The sequence below is a fragment of the Thamnophis sirtalis genome, unplaced genomic scaffold (genome assembly GCF_051295495.1).
Source record: "Thamnophis sirtalis isolate CommonGarterSnake01/CBP01778 unplaced genomic scaffold, rThaSir2_p1.2 scaffold_9, whole genome shotgun sequence".
Taxonomy (NCBI): domain Eukaryota; kingdom Metazoa; phylum Chordata; class Lepidosauria; order Squamata; family Natricidae; genus Thamnophis; species Thamnophis sirtalis.
Window position 1 is genome coordinate 17,226,670 of NW_028261389.1, and position 18,591 is coordinate 17,245,260.

At 41.9% G+C, this 18,591-nt stretch overlaps 1 protein-coding gene across 7 annotated transcripts in view; it reads right to left on the reverse strand.

Moving 5' to 3' along the window:
* The window catches only part of IQSEC3 (IQ motif and Sec7 domain ArfGEF 3), a 255,338-nt gene that overhangs the window by 37,940 nt on the left and 198,807 nt on the right, over window positions 1-18,591 (reverse strand). For all 7 annotated transcript variants that reach the window (XM_087722942.1, XM_087722941.1, XM_087722945.1 and 4 more), the window contains exon 6: window positions 519-641. In XM_087722942.1, the coding sequence (XP_087579068.1) occupies window positions 519-641 (123 nt within the window). The remainder of the gene's footprint in view (window positions 1-518; window positions 642-18,591) is intronic.

Consider the following 18,591-nt stretch of genomic DNA (forward strand, 5'->3'; position numbering starts at 1 on the left):
ACCTCGAGCCAAGCTTCAAAAGAAATCCAGTTATTTATTAGGAGCAACATGTTGGCATGTACTTAAATGAAGCAAATTCGGACCCAATGTAATTTATGGTCCAATTGTGAACCTGTTTCCCCTCCCCCCCCCGGGTGTGTCATAAATCACATTTGTCAAAGGAGCACTTTTGCAGGCTGCAGAGATCACTCCCCTCCGGCTGCTGTTGGTAACCTGGGAGACAGCCTTGAGAAAGATATGCTTGGAATGTGCTTCTGTTTGTAGCTGCTGTGCTGCTTCATCAGTTTCCCATCCCCCTTGCCTATGGCAACTCGAGAGCAGGCCAGGAATGCTTCGCGAGTTGACAAAGAGTTATGCAAGTTGTAATGAAAGAACATTTAGAAGACAACAAACCCTAGTTAACTTATTTTTAGGTGCTTTCTTATTTGCTTCACCGTTTCGTCCCTTCTTCTCCTTCTTCTTACCCTACACTGAATGAAGAAATTGACAAAGTAGCTTCACTTCAGCACAATGTTTACCTGAAGGCTTCAATTAGTCTTTCCACTTTCTGGGCTTCTCCCTGCACCCGGATATGGGCCTGAAATTTCCGCAAAGCTTCATCAAGCTCCATGCCAGAGAAGTCCATCTCATCTACTACACAGCTAAAAAGAAAAAGGAAATGAATTTCTTGACTATCAGGCCTATGGAGAGGAATGTATCAAGAAACATAAGGGAGAAATAAGCCAAATATATTCATTTATTTTATTTTCCCAATCAAGCAAGATCTTCAATGCTACCTAACTTGCATCTTTCTAGATTCATAAGCACTTTTTCTGTTTTGGAATATCTGACTTATTTAGATGTACTGCTTACTGTATATTTCATCTCAGCTTTCCTCCATTGAGTTCACAGCTGTGTATATGATCTGCAATTGCCACATGTTATCCAGTGGTGGGATTCCAAATCTTTTCCCACTGGTTCTATGATAGCGCGCTTTGCGCATGTGCTCATGCTTTGCGCGCATGCACAGCACTCCAAGACTGCCCTCGGTGTCAGCGATGGTGAGCTGAGCTGTTTTTTAGCTCAGGTGTGACGTGGCAATCTGCTCTACCATGCAAATCAGCTGTGCTAAAAAACAAGGGAATTTAGGACCGGGAACCATGGGGGCAGGAGGGTGGGGCCAATCAGAGGTAGTATTTGCCGGTTTTCTGAACTACTCAAAATTTCTGCTACCAGTTTGTTCGAACCGGTCCGAACCGGCTGAATACCACCTCACATGTCATAATCTCTCAGGAGAAACACTTTGGAGCTCAGCCCCTTGAAATGAGAGGCTTATTTCCTCTAATTCTCTTTCTAAAAGAGCAACGAAGCCACCCAAATCCCAGGGAAAATAGGAAGTAGACAGTAGAGGATCAATACAGACATACAGATATGCATTTGTGAATTCACAGTCATCACAATATATCTTTTCTGGATAAGCAGAATTATGCAAAGAAAAGGAAACAAAATAGTAAGTCAAGGTAAGGGACGGGAAAAAAAAGAAATGTACATAATCTAGTATATATCAATATCAGTCAATGTAACCTTCCCTGCATTTCTATCCATTCTAACTATTCTTCATTTTACAATGGGAACGTGGCTCTTCATATAGTAACTGTTGGGTTTCATCTCTTTCTTCTTGAGGATCTCATCAACTCCACCCAACCGTAACTTTCCATTCTTCTCCACCCATTCACTCGCCCTTCGTATATTTGCTTTGCAATTCCACCGTTATTCATCCTCAACGGAGCCACCTGTGTGTACAGCACTTCTGTTGTAGGGGCATTCATGTATTCCTTCAGATCCATTCGTTATTAACCCTACATCTTCTTGTTCAAGTACACAGACCTCTTGCCTATTACCACTGCATTTATCTCACTCATACTTTGCTTGACAGACCCAACTTTCACTTCCATAAAATAGTGGGGAAAGCACAGTCTTTTGTCAGGCTATACCCAATTCATTACTCATCCTCAGAAGCTGGCAGACGGAGATTCAAGGACATGGCTCATAACTTTGTGGCTTCAAAGTCTATATCTCTGCCCTTCATCTCTGCAGCCTAACAGCCTGAAAGATAGTTACTTCTCCATAGGTGGGCCAGAGGATGGAGAGTGATATCTGTGGATTGCTGTTGTCTGATCTTGGGTTCCTAGTGTTTGATTTTGGTCCCTACTTAGACACAACCATTACCATTTCTTTTAACAGATATTCCTCTCAAGAAAACCACTTTCCACTAAGTTTGAATCAACATTTGCAAATATTAAAACCTCTCCATCCATTTTCCAATCTTTCGTAAACATTCACTGTTCTAGAGGTGCACAATGATTTACTCTTTTGCTTCTTTTATGCATAACTAGTTTGATGAAAAGAAAGACTAGGGGTGACATGATAGCAGTGTTCCAATATATCAGGGGCTGCCATAAAGAAGAGGGAGTCAAGCTATTCTCCAAGGCACCTGAGGGCAGGACAAGAAACAATGGGTGGAAATTAATCAAGGAGTTGAAGCAACCTAAGGAGAAATTTCCTGACAGAACAATTAATCAGTGGAATGATTTGCCTCCAGAAGTTGTGAATGCTCCAACACTGGAAGTTTTTAAGAAGAGATTGGATAACCATTTGTTTGAAATGGTGTCTAAGCATGGGGTTGGACTAGAAGACGTCCAAGGTCCCTTCCAACTATTCTATTCTATTCTATTCTATCATTATTCAATATATTTTCCCAATCAATCATAAGATCCTTAGTCTTTTGGTACATTAATTTTCAGATCCATATGCCTAGTATTCCTGTAAATCATTGGGTTTCAACCTCCCTAATGCCGCCACCCTTTAATACAGTTCCTCATGTTGTGGTGACCCCCAACCATAAAATTATTTTATGTTTTCCATATTTTTTTTGAAAATATGTGTTTTCCAATGGTCTTAGATGACCCCTGTGAAAGGGTCATTCGACCCCCAAAAGGGTGCCGACCCACAGGTTGAGAATCGCTGCTGTAAATTGTTGGGGTTCTCAGCCAACAACATGACATACATTCACATTCTCAAGCAACGCAATTCTTACTGTAACCACTTGGATTCCTTATACATTTTTATCTATAAATACCTTAAGCAACCAAAGGGACTGTGACAATGGGCAAGAGTTAATGCTTTCATGTTAAGTTTGTCACATATGCATGCAAGAAGCTAAATAGACTTTGTTTTTTCGTAGTTGAAGTTTAGAGTAGGAAAGGTGAGGTATTTTCCCACAGGTAAAATAGGAAACCTCTAGGAAAATGAAGGAATAGTTGCAGAAATGCTAAGGTGACAGAGAACTTGAAAAATAAAAACGGTGCTTGAGAAGGAGAATTTTTAGAACTGTGTTAGCTCTCAACCACAGATAGATCTCAACAGGGTTGGCTGCTAAAGATTTATTATTGGCTTTAATAAAGAACATTGATAATTGGTGATCTTGAGATGGTCTAGGCCCGTGATGGCGAACCTATGGCACACATGCCACAGGTGGCCCGCAGCGCCCTCTCTGTGGGCACATGAGTGGGCACCTCAGTTCAGCTCTACCACGCATGTGCGCATGTCCAGCCAGCTGGTTGTTGGGTCTCTGCCATGCATGTGTGGAAGGGCACGCACATGTGTGTGGGGTGCTGGGGCGTGCACGGGGCCATGTGCATGGGAGGGCATGTGTGTATGCAGGTGTGGGCGTGTGTAGGAGACCCACATGTGCATGTGCAGGGGTGTGGTGCATGGAGGGGGCCACACGCACATTGCATTTTGGGGGTTCGGCCACACGGTGGGTACTTGGTCCGGAAAAGGTTAGCCATCACTGGTCTAGGCAGTGAAAAATTGATGGTTAGATAAAATTTCCAAGTGGAGCTGTGTGAGATCCAGGGAAGACACTCCAAAGACAAGGAGAAAGAAGTCTACAAGCCTTTTTTTGCCATCCTTCACACCTAGAAACATCTGGGGAAAGCTGAAGTGACGGCAATTAGAAGGTTCTCTCAGACATGCAGAAAGATTTTTTTTTGTCTCCCGGGGAATGCCAGCCAGTATTCTGAGCCCATTACTTACATCTAAGTAGAAAGTATAGCTAGGGTTTAGAAAAACCATACAGCGTACTTATACAGTATGCGAATATTACAGAATGCATGAATGCACAGGTACCGAACACTTAAGGCTTCATAATATTCAAAAGAGGCAAATGCCCACTTCACGATGCATTTTAAAACTCAAGTTATAGTGGTGATCAGTCAAGCAGAGAATGGAATATGGGCATCTAACTGTAAATAACTCTGGTCCCAAATGGCTGTAAAAGTTGGAAGTAAATGCTGTTGGAGGTCTTAATCAAAGAGATTTTTTTAAAAATCACAAGGAATGTGTTCTACCATGTCTTGGATCAACTCCAACAAACTTATGACATCACCCATCCTTGTTCAATGTTGAACCATTTGCTAATCATTCCCTTTATTCCCATAGGTGCTTTATTTCTGTCATACACCAAATCAGCAACCAAACTTTAATTCTGCATTTGCACAAAAAAATCATAACCCAAACCCGCTCACTTTATCACATGCTTTTTCAAAAAAATCAAAAAAATGTACAATAAGCTTACTTTCTCACAATTTTTCAATAAACTCTTGAAAAGCAAAAGCTTAGCTTATTGTGTATGCTGCCTGCCTGCCATAAAGTTGAATTTGCTCAGGGTCGCCTATTCTACCCTTTTAGCCACAATTTTGCCTTTCCAAGTCACACAGAAATTTTTTTATTATCCTTTAAATTTTGCATTCGCTCTTGCTGCCATTCCCTTTTCATAGGAGAAAAGTAATAATATTCTTACCATTTCAAACCTAGATGGGGCCTTATAGACAGTCAACAAGTTTACATTGTAAATTCCGAAGCAGATTATATTCACATACTTTCCTCCAGTTTTTCAAACTTGGCAACGTTAAGACATGTGGACTTCAACTCCAACATTCCCCAGCCAGAGTTGAAGTCCACACAACTTAAAAGTGCCAGGTTTGGAAAATACTGTGTTATGTAATCTTCACTTGTAGCTTTGATATTCCCACTGTATTTATCACTTCCCTCATTTTTTCTTAGGCACTAAGACTTACAAAGTTTGTTTCAATTCTGCTCCCTGATGTATCACTATCATTTCCAGATAAATCTCTATTTTCATTTGAAACATTTTCATTCTTTCCATTAATTCCAGTCACTCTTTTGAAGGCCCCTATTATTTGAGATATCTTATCCTATCACCCACCTCCTCCCAATTATGACTGCAGGACTGTAACTTTGTTGCTTGTGTCCTTATGATTTATATTGATATTGATTGTTTCCTGATTGCTTATTTGTACCCTATGACTATCATTAAGTGCTGTACCTTGTGATTCTTGACGAATGTATCTTGTCCTTTTATGTTCACTGAGAGCATATGCACCAAAGACAGATTTCTTGTGTGTCCAATCACATTTGGCCAATAAAGAATTCTATTCTATTTTTAGATCCTTCCTCTTTATCTTATGGCTGTTGAAGATGGGAAATGTAAAAGGCTACTCAGGAAAGTATGTTGGCATAAAGCAAGCTCCCTATTATACAGCATTAGCGAGCCTGGCAAAAGCAACTGTTCTCATGCGCCTATTGTAGGCCTATTTAAAGAATTAGTGGTTTCCACCAGATTCCTTTTTCTTCCCACCCACCAGTGGGAAAACACCCATCCCTCCCCCTCATTTGGGATGGGGTGGACTTGGGTGAACACAGTGGCTGCTTAGAATCTCAAATTAGCCACCAATCAAATTCCTCAGTTCATAAGTTGCATGAGGAGTGTGCAGAAACAATTGACAAGGTCTTAAATACATGATGTTTCAATTATTACTGTTATGAAAACAGCCTAATAGTAATTAAAAATAAGAGAAAAAGCAGGACAATATTGGATTATACAGCTATGCCTGCCAGATGGAGGACATGAGCACGAAAAGGAGGATGGGTTCTCCTTCTGCTGGACATCTGGCCACCTTATGAACAGCAGAAGTAGCAGAAAATCTGTAGTGTATCCAGAGATGACAGAACTAGCAGCACATAGCTGACAGAACCTCCACTCGTTTCCTGGCTTAAAGTGACATTTTGTGCAACACAGAATAGTATTTCTTTTTCCCCAAAAGGATTAAATTCCGTTTGGGCGGGGGGAAAGGTTGAGAGCTCTTTCCGAATTATTTGGAAAATGTCAGACATTATGCCTCTGGGGAAGACAAGGATCTAGTGCAGGGGTGTCAAACTGGATTTCTTCAAGGGCCGGATCATCATTGCAGTGCTTCTCTGCTGGCCGATGGAGGTGGGGAGCCGGGGTAAGATGGGATGGATGCATCCTGCAGGACCCTGCTGGCCAAAACGGAGTGTGTGGGGGCCCCGCACCCTGTTTTTGGCCAGGATGGTCTCCAGCGCCACTCTGCTGGCCAGAAACGGGCCATGCAGGGGCCTCCATGCAGCCCGTTTTGGCTGGCAGAGGCGCTGTGGGTGGGATCTGGCCTGCGGGCCTTGTTCTGACCTAGGCTTCCCCAGCAGCACGAAGCCAAGTCCTCAGTCCGATAAACCTCTATTATTTAATTTACAGTGAATTCCTCTCCAGCAAAGTCTTTCCTCTCCCACAGCCTTTCAAGATAGTTCACAATTACCGACCTTTATCAGGCTTGGAGAGTGGCCAGGCTGATATCTTTCAGATGCCACAATACTTGGCAAGAATGCAGGAATGAACTAATTGTCTCCTGAAAACTCCACTCCCCTTTTGCTCCTCTTTTATTCCCTCTGGGAGGGGCCATTCACAGTCCACCTGTGGCCTTACTCCCAAGTCAACCCTTGTTCCTTAGCTGTTTCCTTCATCTGGCAACTCCGTGCATGCGCACACAGGGAACAGGCTCCAGCTGTTCATCTACCTCACTGATGTCTGACTCCGAAGGCAGCTGATAACTGTCAGATGGCCCTGGCCCCATCTCTGCCTCCGATGCAGAGCCCTCGTCAGAGCCTTCCCCAGACTCCAGGACTGGCCCATGTTCCTCCCCAACCTCCTCACTGTCCGAATCTGCTGCCAGCTCTGCTGGTCGCTGGTGGGCCACAACAGGCTTCCAGTTTGACACCCCCATCTAGTGTCTCCTGCAACCCAAGTCATAATGGCCTTGAAGAATCGTGCCCGGCAGCTAAGAGAGGGATTGTTCACAGCAACTTAAAATAGTTAATATAGATGAGCAAGGCAGATCCTTGTCCCTGATGACATCAGCAACCATATCATCAGTGATTTGTGCCAGATCACATCCAAAGCACACTTTGTTCCTCTGAAATAACAAATAACAATGTTGGAAGGACATAGTTAGGGTTGGATAATCATTTAGGGCTGCGGTTGGATGGGAGTGATTTGTTGTGGAAGGGTGTGTGCATAGAGATTATCCAGATTTGTGTGTGGTGATGCAGGATGCAGGGGATGATAAATTTCTGGGCTCAGCCAGAAGTTCACATTGTGAATGTCCTCCACTTAGTCTCCTCTCTGTGTTATCTCCAGTGTGACATTAACATTGGACGATGCCTCGGTCTCCTACGTGTGAATATTTTAACCTAAGGATAAGCAGGATAAACGCAACCATCCAAAATAGCTCTCCGTCTTTCAAACCCATACTAATTCTGGGGAGGGAAAGGAGATATAATCCATGTCATCTGGCGGAGGAACCATTTGTACCGGACTCAAGATTAAAGTGAGAAAAATTAATCTGACTGGTCTCCCAAGGCAGTTGTTATTTTCTCTCTCGCTCACTTTAAAGGGCAGACTAGAGGATTTTGCAGAAGGAGAAAAACTGAACTGAAGATGCTCTTCCCTTTCCCCTCCTTTCGCCCGGGTTATTTTTAATTTACTAATATATGCATTTCTTAATTCCAGGGGGCCAAATCAAGGATTTTCTTTGCTTAGCTTTGACAACAGAAAAACATTTTCTGCTTAATCAATACCCATTTCATCATGGCAGACACCACTGAAGCATTTAAGTCTGGGAGAAAAGGTAAACTATTGCTTTGCTCCATTACTTTCCTCTAAGGATCTTTATGAAGGGGGCACGATGGCACAGCAGTTAAAGTTGCTGAGATAGTCACCTGGAAGGCTGACATCCCGGGTTCAAGACTTGACATGCACTGTGCTACAAGGTGAGCTCCTGTTACTTGCCCCAGCTCCTGCAAACCTTGCAGTTCTAAAGCATGCAAGTGCAAGTAGATAAATAGGTATCACTGCAGTCCACGCGCCTCGGCGTATAACCATACTGGCCACATGACCACAGAGACTGCATGTAGCCGAACTTGGCTAAACTTGGAAAAAAGTTAAGCAGGTTAAATCTGCTTTATATCTGGATGGGAGATTAACGGGAAAAGCCTACAGCTAAAGAGTAGACTGGAAAGTTGGAAAAAAAATAGGTCAAATCCCTTCAGTTGTCAGGAAAGCCATGTGAATATGTCTGCAGTAACCAGGAATTGAGGTTGATTTGCAGCAGATATTATCTGCATGAAAGGCAAGGACAAATTAAACTTGGGGATATGGCTGGAATAGAACACACAGGATGCTGAATATCGTGTATATAATTAGTTCTCTTGTACTGGAAATAAAATTGTTTGTCTAATCTAATCATCTTATAGTATGTGACATGACACAGTACCAAATGGTCAAGCTATTTTCCAAAGCACCCAAAGGCCAGACAAGGAATAACGAATTGAAACTGATCAAGAGACTCAACCTAGAAATAAGGACATTTTCTCACAGTGGGAACTATCAACCAATGGAACAGAAGTTGCTTTCAGAAGTTATGAGAACTTCATCACTAGAGGCTTTCAAGAAGAGACTGGGCTGCCATCTTATCAGAAATGGTGTAGTAGGGGGTCTCCTGTTTGGGCAAGGTTGGACTAGATGACCTACAAGGTCCCTTCCAACTCTGTTAATCTGTTAAATCTATTAAATGGCCAATATCTGAAAGATGCCAGTGAGTGGGCCATAGGAGTCTCCCACGGTTTGAAAGAGGAAAGAGAAAAAGAAAGAAGTTGCAAAGAGCTGCAAGTATATGTCAGTTATAATATCTGCCTCCGTGGGCAGCCTATGTCCAAAAGATGTTATTGAAGAAATGTCAGATATAGAACAAATTTTATCTGACAAGATAGAGATGGTATCGAAAGTGGATTTACAACTGACAGGCCAGGAGAATGATTTAGAAAAGGATGCTTCACTGTGCCTACAAAAGAAATTGGCTGAGGTTTTAAATTTAAAAGGGAAATACAAATGACAAACCAAGAGAATGACCTGGATAATTTTTTCCTACTGGATTTACAAAAGAGGCTTGTTAAAAGCCTTGAAGAACTCTGTGTGATGGGACAAAGCAGAAATCAAATCCTACAACATTTGAGTGAAGTAAAGATTAATGCTGTTAGGAGTTAAGGTTAAAATATATGTGTTGTGGTTTCTGGAAACTATAAATGGGATCTGCTTTTGACTAGGGACTGAATGATGAGACTTTAAAGAAATTTCTTTTGCTTTATTTTTCAGAGAAAGTGATAAGTTTGGAATATAATATTGATTTTTTTTAAATTTAAGATTAAAATATATATATGTTAATATTTCTGGTAGCTCTTAATAGACCTTTGCTGATTAGGACTGAGTGGTGTGTTTTTGCAGTTTGATTATTGATAAGAGATAAGATCTGGGAAGAAGGGTTTTTTTTAAAAAAATGTAGTAGTAAAGAAGCTTTTAAGGTGTCCAAATTGTTTATACTCATCTGGAGGGAGTGGGAAATCATCTTTTATATATTTTCATTTTGTTTTTCTTTTTTTCTACCTCTTTTCACTTAAAAAAATCTTTACTTTTCCTTAGTTTATATAGATGATATAGATATAGATATAGATGATATAGAGATAGAGATAGAGATAGAGATAGAGATAGAGATAGAGATAGAGATAGAGATAGAGATAGAGATAGAGATAGAGATAGAGATAGAGATAGAGATAGAGATAGAGATAGAGATAGAGATAGAGATAGAGATATAGATATAGATATAGATATAGATATAGATATAGATATAGATATAGATATAGATATAGATGATATAGATACAGATACAGATATAGATATAGATATATAGATTGATAAGTGAGGCAGTAGTTAAATGAAACTTGTTCCATGTTGCCATTTTTTTGCCAAACTTGTTAACAAATCACTGAGTTGTTAAGTGAATCATGTGGTCTTTAAATGTGTTGTGGCCCACCAGCAGCCAGCAGAGCTGGTGGCAGACTCAGACAGCAAGGAGCTTGGGGAGGAACATGAGCAGTCCTGGAATCTGGGGAAGGCTCTGATGAGGGGTCTGTGTCAGAGGCAGAGAGGGGGCCAGAGCCGTATGTCAGTTATTAGGTGCCTTTGGAGCCAGACATCAGTGAGGCAGAAGAACAGCTGGAGCCTGTTCCCTATGTGCTCATATGCAGAGCTGCCAGGAGAAGGGAGCAGTTAAGGAACAAGGGCTGGCTTGGGAGTAAAGGCACAGGTGGACGGTGAATGGCCCCTCCTATAGGGAATAAAGAGGAGTGAAAGGGAAGGGGAGTTTGCAGGAGAAAATGAGTTCAATTCATTCTTGCCAAGTAATTGCTGCTACAGCATGGTGTTTGGAAGATATTGGCAACTCTCCAAGCCTGATAAAGATCTGTAGTTGTGAACCCTGGTAAGCCCCAATTATGGGAGGAAGCTAACTGCTTCCATCATCTGTCAATCGGCTCGTCACAAGAGTCCATCACGACAGAAACCCAATATTTTTTACTGTTGCCTTTGTTATATTTGTGGTTTTTTTTATTTATCAGCACAAATAAAACACACACAGAGATAGATAGATAGATAGATAGATAGATAGATAGATAGATAGATAGATAGATAGATAGGGATAGGGATAGGGATAGGGATAGGGATAGGGATAGGGATAGGGATAGGGATAGGGATAGGGATAGGGATAGGGATAGGGATAGGGATAGGGATAGGGATAGGGATAGGGATAGGGATAGGGATAGGGATAGGGATAGGGATAGGGATAGGGATAGGGATATATAGATATATAGATATATAGATATATAGATATATAGATATATAGATATATAGATATATAGATATATAGATATATAGATATATAGATATATAGATATATAGATATATAGATATATAGATATATAGATATATAGATATATAGATATATAGATATATAGATATATAGATATAGTTTGTATTCGCTTTCTATTGTTTGTCAGGACTTTGCTGGAGAGGAATCCCCTTTAACCTAAATATAAGAGGTTTTATTGCGACGAAGATGCTCTTGGGAAGCCTAAGTCAGAGCAAAATGAATCTGGCTCCCCCCATTGACTTTGCTTGTCAAAGGAACAGCGTGACTGCTGTGGAATTTTATACATAGGATGTTCACCATTAGAAAAGCACCTGTGGTCTGATAACTGTTGGCTGATGGTTGAAGCTCCCTTACAATAACTTTGAGAAGATGTCTTTTAAATTCAGAATGATACAGGGGTGGGCTCCGGCTTCTTCTCCTACTGGTTTGCTCAGGGACGTGCAACGGGCGCATGCATGCTTGGTGTATGCTATGCGCAGAAGTAAAAAAAAATAGCTTCTGTGCATGCGCAGAAGCAAAAAACCAAGATGGCGGCACCACAGGCACCGCCAATAGAACCGGTTCGGGTACATGTCCGGCTGAGTTACTACCTACTCGTCCGAACCAGTCCGAACTGGTAGGAACCCACCTCTGGAATAATATCCCTTTAACATTCTGAGAATGCAAAATAATAATAATAATAATAATAATGAAAGGACACCCAAAGACGTATTCCTTTTGAAGAGGAATGGGATCCAGAACTGTCTTCCTGAGGCCACTTTTTCATGCAGTTTCAGCTCCTGCCCTTTGTGTCCATTGATGGTGCAAGCAGGGAGAACTTTCGTCCCGTCAGCAAAAAAAAAATCACCCTCCTGCTATCTCTTCCGTCACAAAGCACCTAGAGCAGTGTTTCTCAACCTTGGCGACTTTAAGTCCTGTGGACTTCAACTCCCAGAATCCCCCAGCCAGCATAGCTGGCTGGGGAATTCTGGGAGTTGAAGTCCACAGGACTTAAAGTCACCAAGGTTGAGAAACACTGACCTAGAGCCAGGTCCATCCCCGCACCGGAGACTGAAAGGCAAAACGGTTTGAAGAAGGCAGGAAGCAGCTGTATTCATATGGATGGAAGATCTGCTCAGCCAAGTGGAGTGACCTATTTTCAAGCTTTTTCCACTCAGGTGACAATGCAGCGGGAGACGTCTTCCAACTAAAAGCATCTGTAATGAACTTGCAGCCCACGCTCGGGGAGAGAACAGAGGAGGAGGCAACCAGGTGGAAATTCTTAAAACCACAAGACACAAGCATATTAATAAGTAGCAGTTTCTTCTCTCCAGAGAGCAAGAGTGGGGGGGGGGCAGAGAGAGAAACGATGTGAAGAAGTGCTCACATTTGTCAAATCCCTACTCACCAACCAATCCCCCCGAGGGAATACCGACAATTTAAGCACTGTTTGACGTTCACCAATCACTTTGATCATGCATGTTACTCTCCTTATATAAAATGTTGCAGAATCAAAGAAATGGATGTAAAAAAAAAAGGATCCGAGCGAGTTATCTCAAAGTATTGGACAGAAGCAGGACAAGGAAAACTAAAGATACACTCCTGTTTCTTTCTCTCCCCCCCCCCTTCCTTCCTGTATAATTTTTATACTCCTTATCTTCATTATTTTTATTTAGTTGGTTTTTTTAATGTAAAAAACCAGGATGCATTGACATTATGATGGTCATTGTATTCTTTTCACACATTGTGTGTGTGGTGTGTGTGTGTGAGAGAGAGAGGGGGGGGTTCCTGCCAGTTCTAACCTCTTCTATAAAAGAGGTTCCACAAATCTACCGTGCCATTTAGATCTGGCTCCAGCTCCCTCTCCCCGCCCATCTGCACCCCGCTTGCCCTGCCCACCGCTCACTGATCGGCTGGCTCACCAATCACCCCAACTGCCTCTAAGAGTCCTATCTAAACCTTAAAGTCTTAAAGCTGTCAAGTTTGAACATCCCTGGGGTTTTTTTTCTAAAGGGTTAGGGGTCCAAGGGTCTTGTAACTTGACAGCTTTAAGACTTGCACACTTCAATGCCAGAGTTCCTGAGCCAACATGACTGGAGGAGGAATTCTGAGAGTTGAAGTCCACAAGTCTTAAAGCTGTCAAGTTTGAATACCCCTGGGGTTTTCTCTCTAAAGGGTTAGGGGTGCAAGGGTCTTGTAACTTGACAGCTTTAAGACTTGCGTGCTTCAAATGCCAGAGTTTCTGAGCCAACATTTTGGTTGCTAAGCAAGAGCGTTGTTAAGTGAGTTTCACCACATTTTACAAGTTGGCCACGTCCACCCAGTCACATGACTGCCAAGCCACTGCCACTCGGTCACATGGCTGGCAAGCCACTCCCACCCCCAGTCACATGGCAGGCAAGCCACTTCCACAAAGCAGGCCACACCTACAGAAGAGGTTCTAAAAAAATTTGAAACCCACCACTGGTGTGTGTGTGTGTGTGTGTGTGTGTGTGTGTGTGTGTGTGTATGTATGTATGTATGTATGTATGTATGTATGTATGTATGTATGTATTAGCACGAAGCCAAAGGTATCAGCCTGAAGATGGCGAGTGGGACCTCGTCAAAATGTCACCATGATAATCTTAATCTTACACCAGAAAAGACCCAAATACGCCAAGATCTGCATACCTACACCCATGAAAATCTACGAAAATATATATAAATGCCTGGCACATATGAGGTCCTTATCAGTGCCTCTTTCAAAGTGCATATTCGGCAAGAAAGAGCTATAACTCTCTTTGATTACACACATATTCTTCCCGCACATCACCATCGATTCATACAATTTTAAAAAGCATGAGTAGCTTGCAATGCAGATCCCTTTCCCTGGGGAAGGCACTGCTTTTGGCAATGCAAATGGCAGACTGCTTTGGGTTGGTTTGGAGACGCCATTTTGACCAGCACTCACATTTATTGGTCATTCACTGTCTGGACTTTTGCATTCCAGCTTTAGTGGCTCCGCCATCCCCTATGAATGCTGCCATTCCGACTTCCTGGGTCCTCTCTCTCCCCAACAGCACAACTCACTGGAAACCCTACTTAGATACACCATAAAGATCAACAACATCACTATGAAGATCACGCTCTACCACCACTCTGGTTAAGTACAGGATGAGCAATGATGGACATCAATCTTTGTAACAATCTCCAACAAGGGAATTTAAGAGTATGGGACAAAAGAACCACCAGAAAATTGATGAAAAGTGGAACATTAAAGAAAGTAAGAGACGAGCTAAGAGAAAATGGTTAAAAAAAGGAGGAAGGGGAAGAAAGGATATATTAGTAGAATAAAATGAAACATGTTAATACTGTTGATGATATACAGCTAAATAAGAGGTGAGGGAACTATAGTAATATTGTTAATTGTGGATAACTAATTCAGTAAAATGTTATATTACAATTGAATTTGAGGATATATGCTACCTATAGAAAATAGAATAACCAATGGAAAATGAAATGATGAATTTGGTTTATTTCCGAAGGGGCAAAAAAAATGATATTGTTTATGTGTTAAGAAAAATTAAGCTTGAGATGGAAATATGGGAAGTTAAAAAATAATATGGCTGAAATTGGAAAGGGTAATATGATGTAAAATGAACTATGCATATGAGAGAATGTAAAAGGGGGAAAACCCGAACAACACTTTGTTTACAAAAAGGATTTAAACTTGGTAACAAAAAATAAATAAAAAACTTTACTTCCCCCCAAAAAAACCTTTTGTAACAATCTTGCTGGTGATCTTTGTTGTGTGTCAAAAAAAAAAAACATGTTTAGGATGACGTGGGAGGGAGCTCAGCTAATACTGTCCCTGTGCTCCATTTGACTTTGTCCAGTTAAATCTGCACGCAAACGAAGCACGCAATCACCAAACAGGTTGTTAAACCGGCACCACTGGCTTTGTCTCACACCCTCCCACTACATCCCTGACCAATGAACATGGCTTTCCTTGCAGACACCTCTGTACCTCTCTTCTAAATAACACTACACATGTTCAACACCAGTGGTGGGTTTCAAATATTTTTTGGAACCTACTCTGTGGGTGTGGCCTTCTTTGTGGGAGTGGCTTGCTGGCCATGTGACCTGGTAGGAGTGGCTTGCCGGCCATGTGTTATCCCTCTCTCTCTCTCTCTCTCTCTCTCTCTCTCTCCTTCCTTTTGTCTCTCTGTCCCTTTTTCCTTTTTTTCTTTCATCTCTCTCACTTTTTCTTTCTTTTTTCTTTATTTCTTTCTTCCTTTCTTTCTCTTTCTCTATGTGAGTCTGTGGGGGGGCGGGGTGGGTGGATGGGGGGGTGGATGGGTGTGTTAGTGGTGGGTTTCAAAAATTTTTGAGGAACCACTTCTGTAGGTGTGGCCTGCTTTCTAGTGGAACCTCTTCTAACCTGTTTGGTAGATTTGACGAACCGGTTCTACCGAACTGGTGCGAACTGGTAGGAACCCACCTCTGTTCAACACACTCCAAAGTGAGAGCTCACCATCACACAGCTCCTAGGCACCAGCAGACTGTCACCTGGGTAACTTAAAAGTGGCATTTATTCAGTTTTCAATAAGAGCATGACTACTTAATAACTTCTGATGAAAGACGAATGCTAGGAAATAAAAACGGGGGATGTTGGTGGGAGGAGAAATCATCCAACCTATCACTTCCCTGAGCTTCTCCTGCATTGAATCTGTCAGAACGGCACCACTCTCAGCCTTGTCACTAAAGCAGAAGAAGGACCAGCTGTCAGAAAATACAGATCAAATCAAATCAGAATACTCATATGACACTTCCACAGACTGGAGGAAAGCACAGTAAATTATCTGTAGCTGACCATCCCTCTTATCGATCTGGTTCTTAATCCCTAGTCTCATTTTCTTCGTCAAACTGTTCCCAAATCCATAACTTCCCACTTGCATTTCTGTGGCCCCTGGAGTCCAAGAGACCATACTGTAAAAATTTTTACAGCAAATTATTGATGCTGAAATTTCTCAATTTTCAATAGACGGACAGGCAGATAGATAGATAGGCAAGCAGCTAAGCTTCTGACAGTTTTAACATTCTGAGATTAAAAATAAGAACTGCATTGGTTGCTAGTTTGTGTTTGGGTCCAATTCAAGACCCTCACTTTGAGGGGGGGTTGTGTACCACCTAGAGCCACAAGTGTGAGATGGTTGGCTATAATAATTTAATTAATAAATAGGATTGGCTTTCTAAAGAAAGCATTTGCTCAGGAGTGGAACATAGACTTTGCATTTAGAAAATCCTCCATACTGTACTGGCATCAACTTTGCATGTATAGTTTGGGGAAAGTTGAAATGCTGCAGGAATGAAGGGAATTTACCCACTTCCCTTTCCGAATCAGAATAGAACTGGAAGGAACCTTGGAGGTCTTCTAGTCCAGCCCCCTATTCAAGCAGGAAATTCTATAGCATTTCAGATGAGTGACTGTCCAGTCCCTTAAAAACTTCCAGTGATGAAGCACCCACACCTTCTGAAGGCAAGCTGTTCCACTGGTTAATTGTCCCCACTGTTAGCAGGTTGCTGCTCTCCTTGATTAGTTTCCATCCATTGTTTCTTGTTCTGCCCTCTGGTGCTTTGGAAGATAAATTGATCCCTCCTCTTGATGGCAGCCTCAAATACTGGAATACTGTTATCATGCCCCCCCCCCCTCCAGGCCTTTTTTCTAGACTAGCCAAACCCAAATCTTGCAACCATTCTTCATGTGTTTTAATCTCCAGGCCTTTAATCATTTTAGTTGCTCTTCTTGTATTTTTTGCCAAAGTCTCAACATCTTTTTTGTAATATGATGGCCAAAACTGGAGCAGTATTCCAGGTGCAGTCTTACTAAAGCTTTATAAAGTGGTACTAATATTTCAGGTAATCTTGATTCTATCCCTCGGTTTATGTAATAATCGTTTAGTAATAATTCTATTCCTTTGTTTATACAACCAAGGATTATATTAGCTTTTTTGGCTGCTGCCACACACTGCTGGCTCCTGTTTAAGTGATCCTCCACTAGGACTCCAAGGATCCTCTCATGATTACTGTTTTTGAGCCAGGTTTCACCTAATTTGTACTTGTACCTTTGGTTTTTCCTGCCCAGGTGTAAAACATTTCGTGCAGCCTCTCATTTTTGTGAATGCAACCATTGTTATTGCTCTTACTTTTTTATTTTTCTGTTACCTTTTTCCTCCCATTCTGATTTTTTTTTAAAGTCTATAAGATTTAGAATAATGTTTTTGATTTCCCCCCCCCCGCCTCAATGTTCATATCATTTTATTGCCATTTTGTCCATGGTCATAAGTCCATTAAAAGACAAGGTGGTGCAGTGGTTAGAGTGCAGTACTGCAGGCTACTTCAGCTGACTGCTAGCTGCAGCTCAGCAGTTCAATTCTCACTGACTCAAGGTTGACTCAGCCTTCCATCCTTCCCAGTTGGGTAAAATGAGATTGCCGGGGGCAATAGGCTGACTCTGTAAACTGCTTTTAGAGAGGGCTGTAAACGCACTATGAAGCGGTATATAACTAAGAGCTATTGCTAAGTGCTATGGCGGAAGATTTACAAACCATTTCCCCTAAGTAGGAGATTTTGTAGTTTTCTCCTTAAAAGCCCCTTGTTTTGATTAGCAAAGGGCATCGTAAAGTTGGATGTGTGAATTTAAAGGGAGAACAAAGTCCTCTCTCTCTCTCTCTCTTTCTCTGTGTGGGTATATGGGTGTGTGTTTGTGTGTGTGTTTGAAAATAGGAAACCTGATGAGTTCATGTTCAACTCGATGCAACTCAACCAATTTAGGCAAGGCACTGCCGACAAGCGTGAGTGGTAAAGCTTAATAGCTAGAGACACAAAGTGCACCCTAGTGTTGTGATTATGATGTTCTGAGAATGAACACCCTGTACCTGCTTTTTAAGTTGACCTGCCTTCTTCCCGCACATAAACAGCAAGATTCGGGGCCATTTTCTGTAAACCAGATTGACTGCTTTCAGCCAATTTTCCAGAGGAGTTACAAATTCCAGATGATGAGTGGACCAGTCCTCCAGGAAAAACCATCAGAAAAGATTGCCCCAGTCTGAGAAGCAGCCTGCTCCCATTAACCAGAATGTCTCTTGCATTTGAAAAAATAACCCTACGCTGAATAGAAATCGAAGCAGACAGTTGCATCTGACCTTCCCGGAGTCTCTTTGCTAGCAGAACAAACAACCCACCCCGTTCATGGTTACCAGCTCCGTCCGTGGCATGAATCGTCCACTCCTTACAGTTTATGAATGAATGCAAAGAATAGGACACTTTCAGGACATAATGAAAGGGGCGAAAGTTGAATGGAATCAGGGCAAAATGATGACACGCAAGGACAAACAAGAGGTCGAAAGGAAGGAGATCAAGAGATAAAGATAGCAGAGGCAGACATAATGATGCT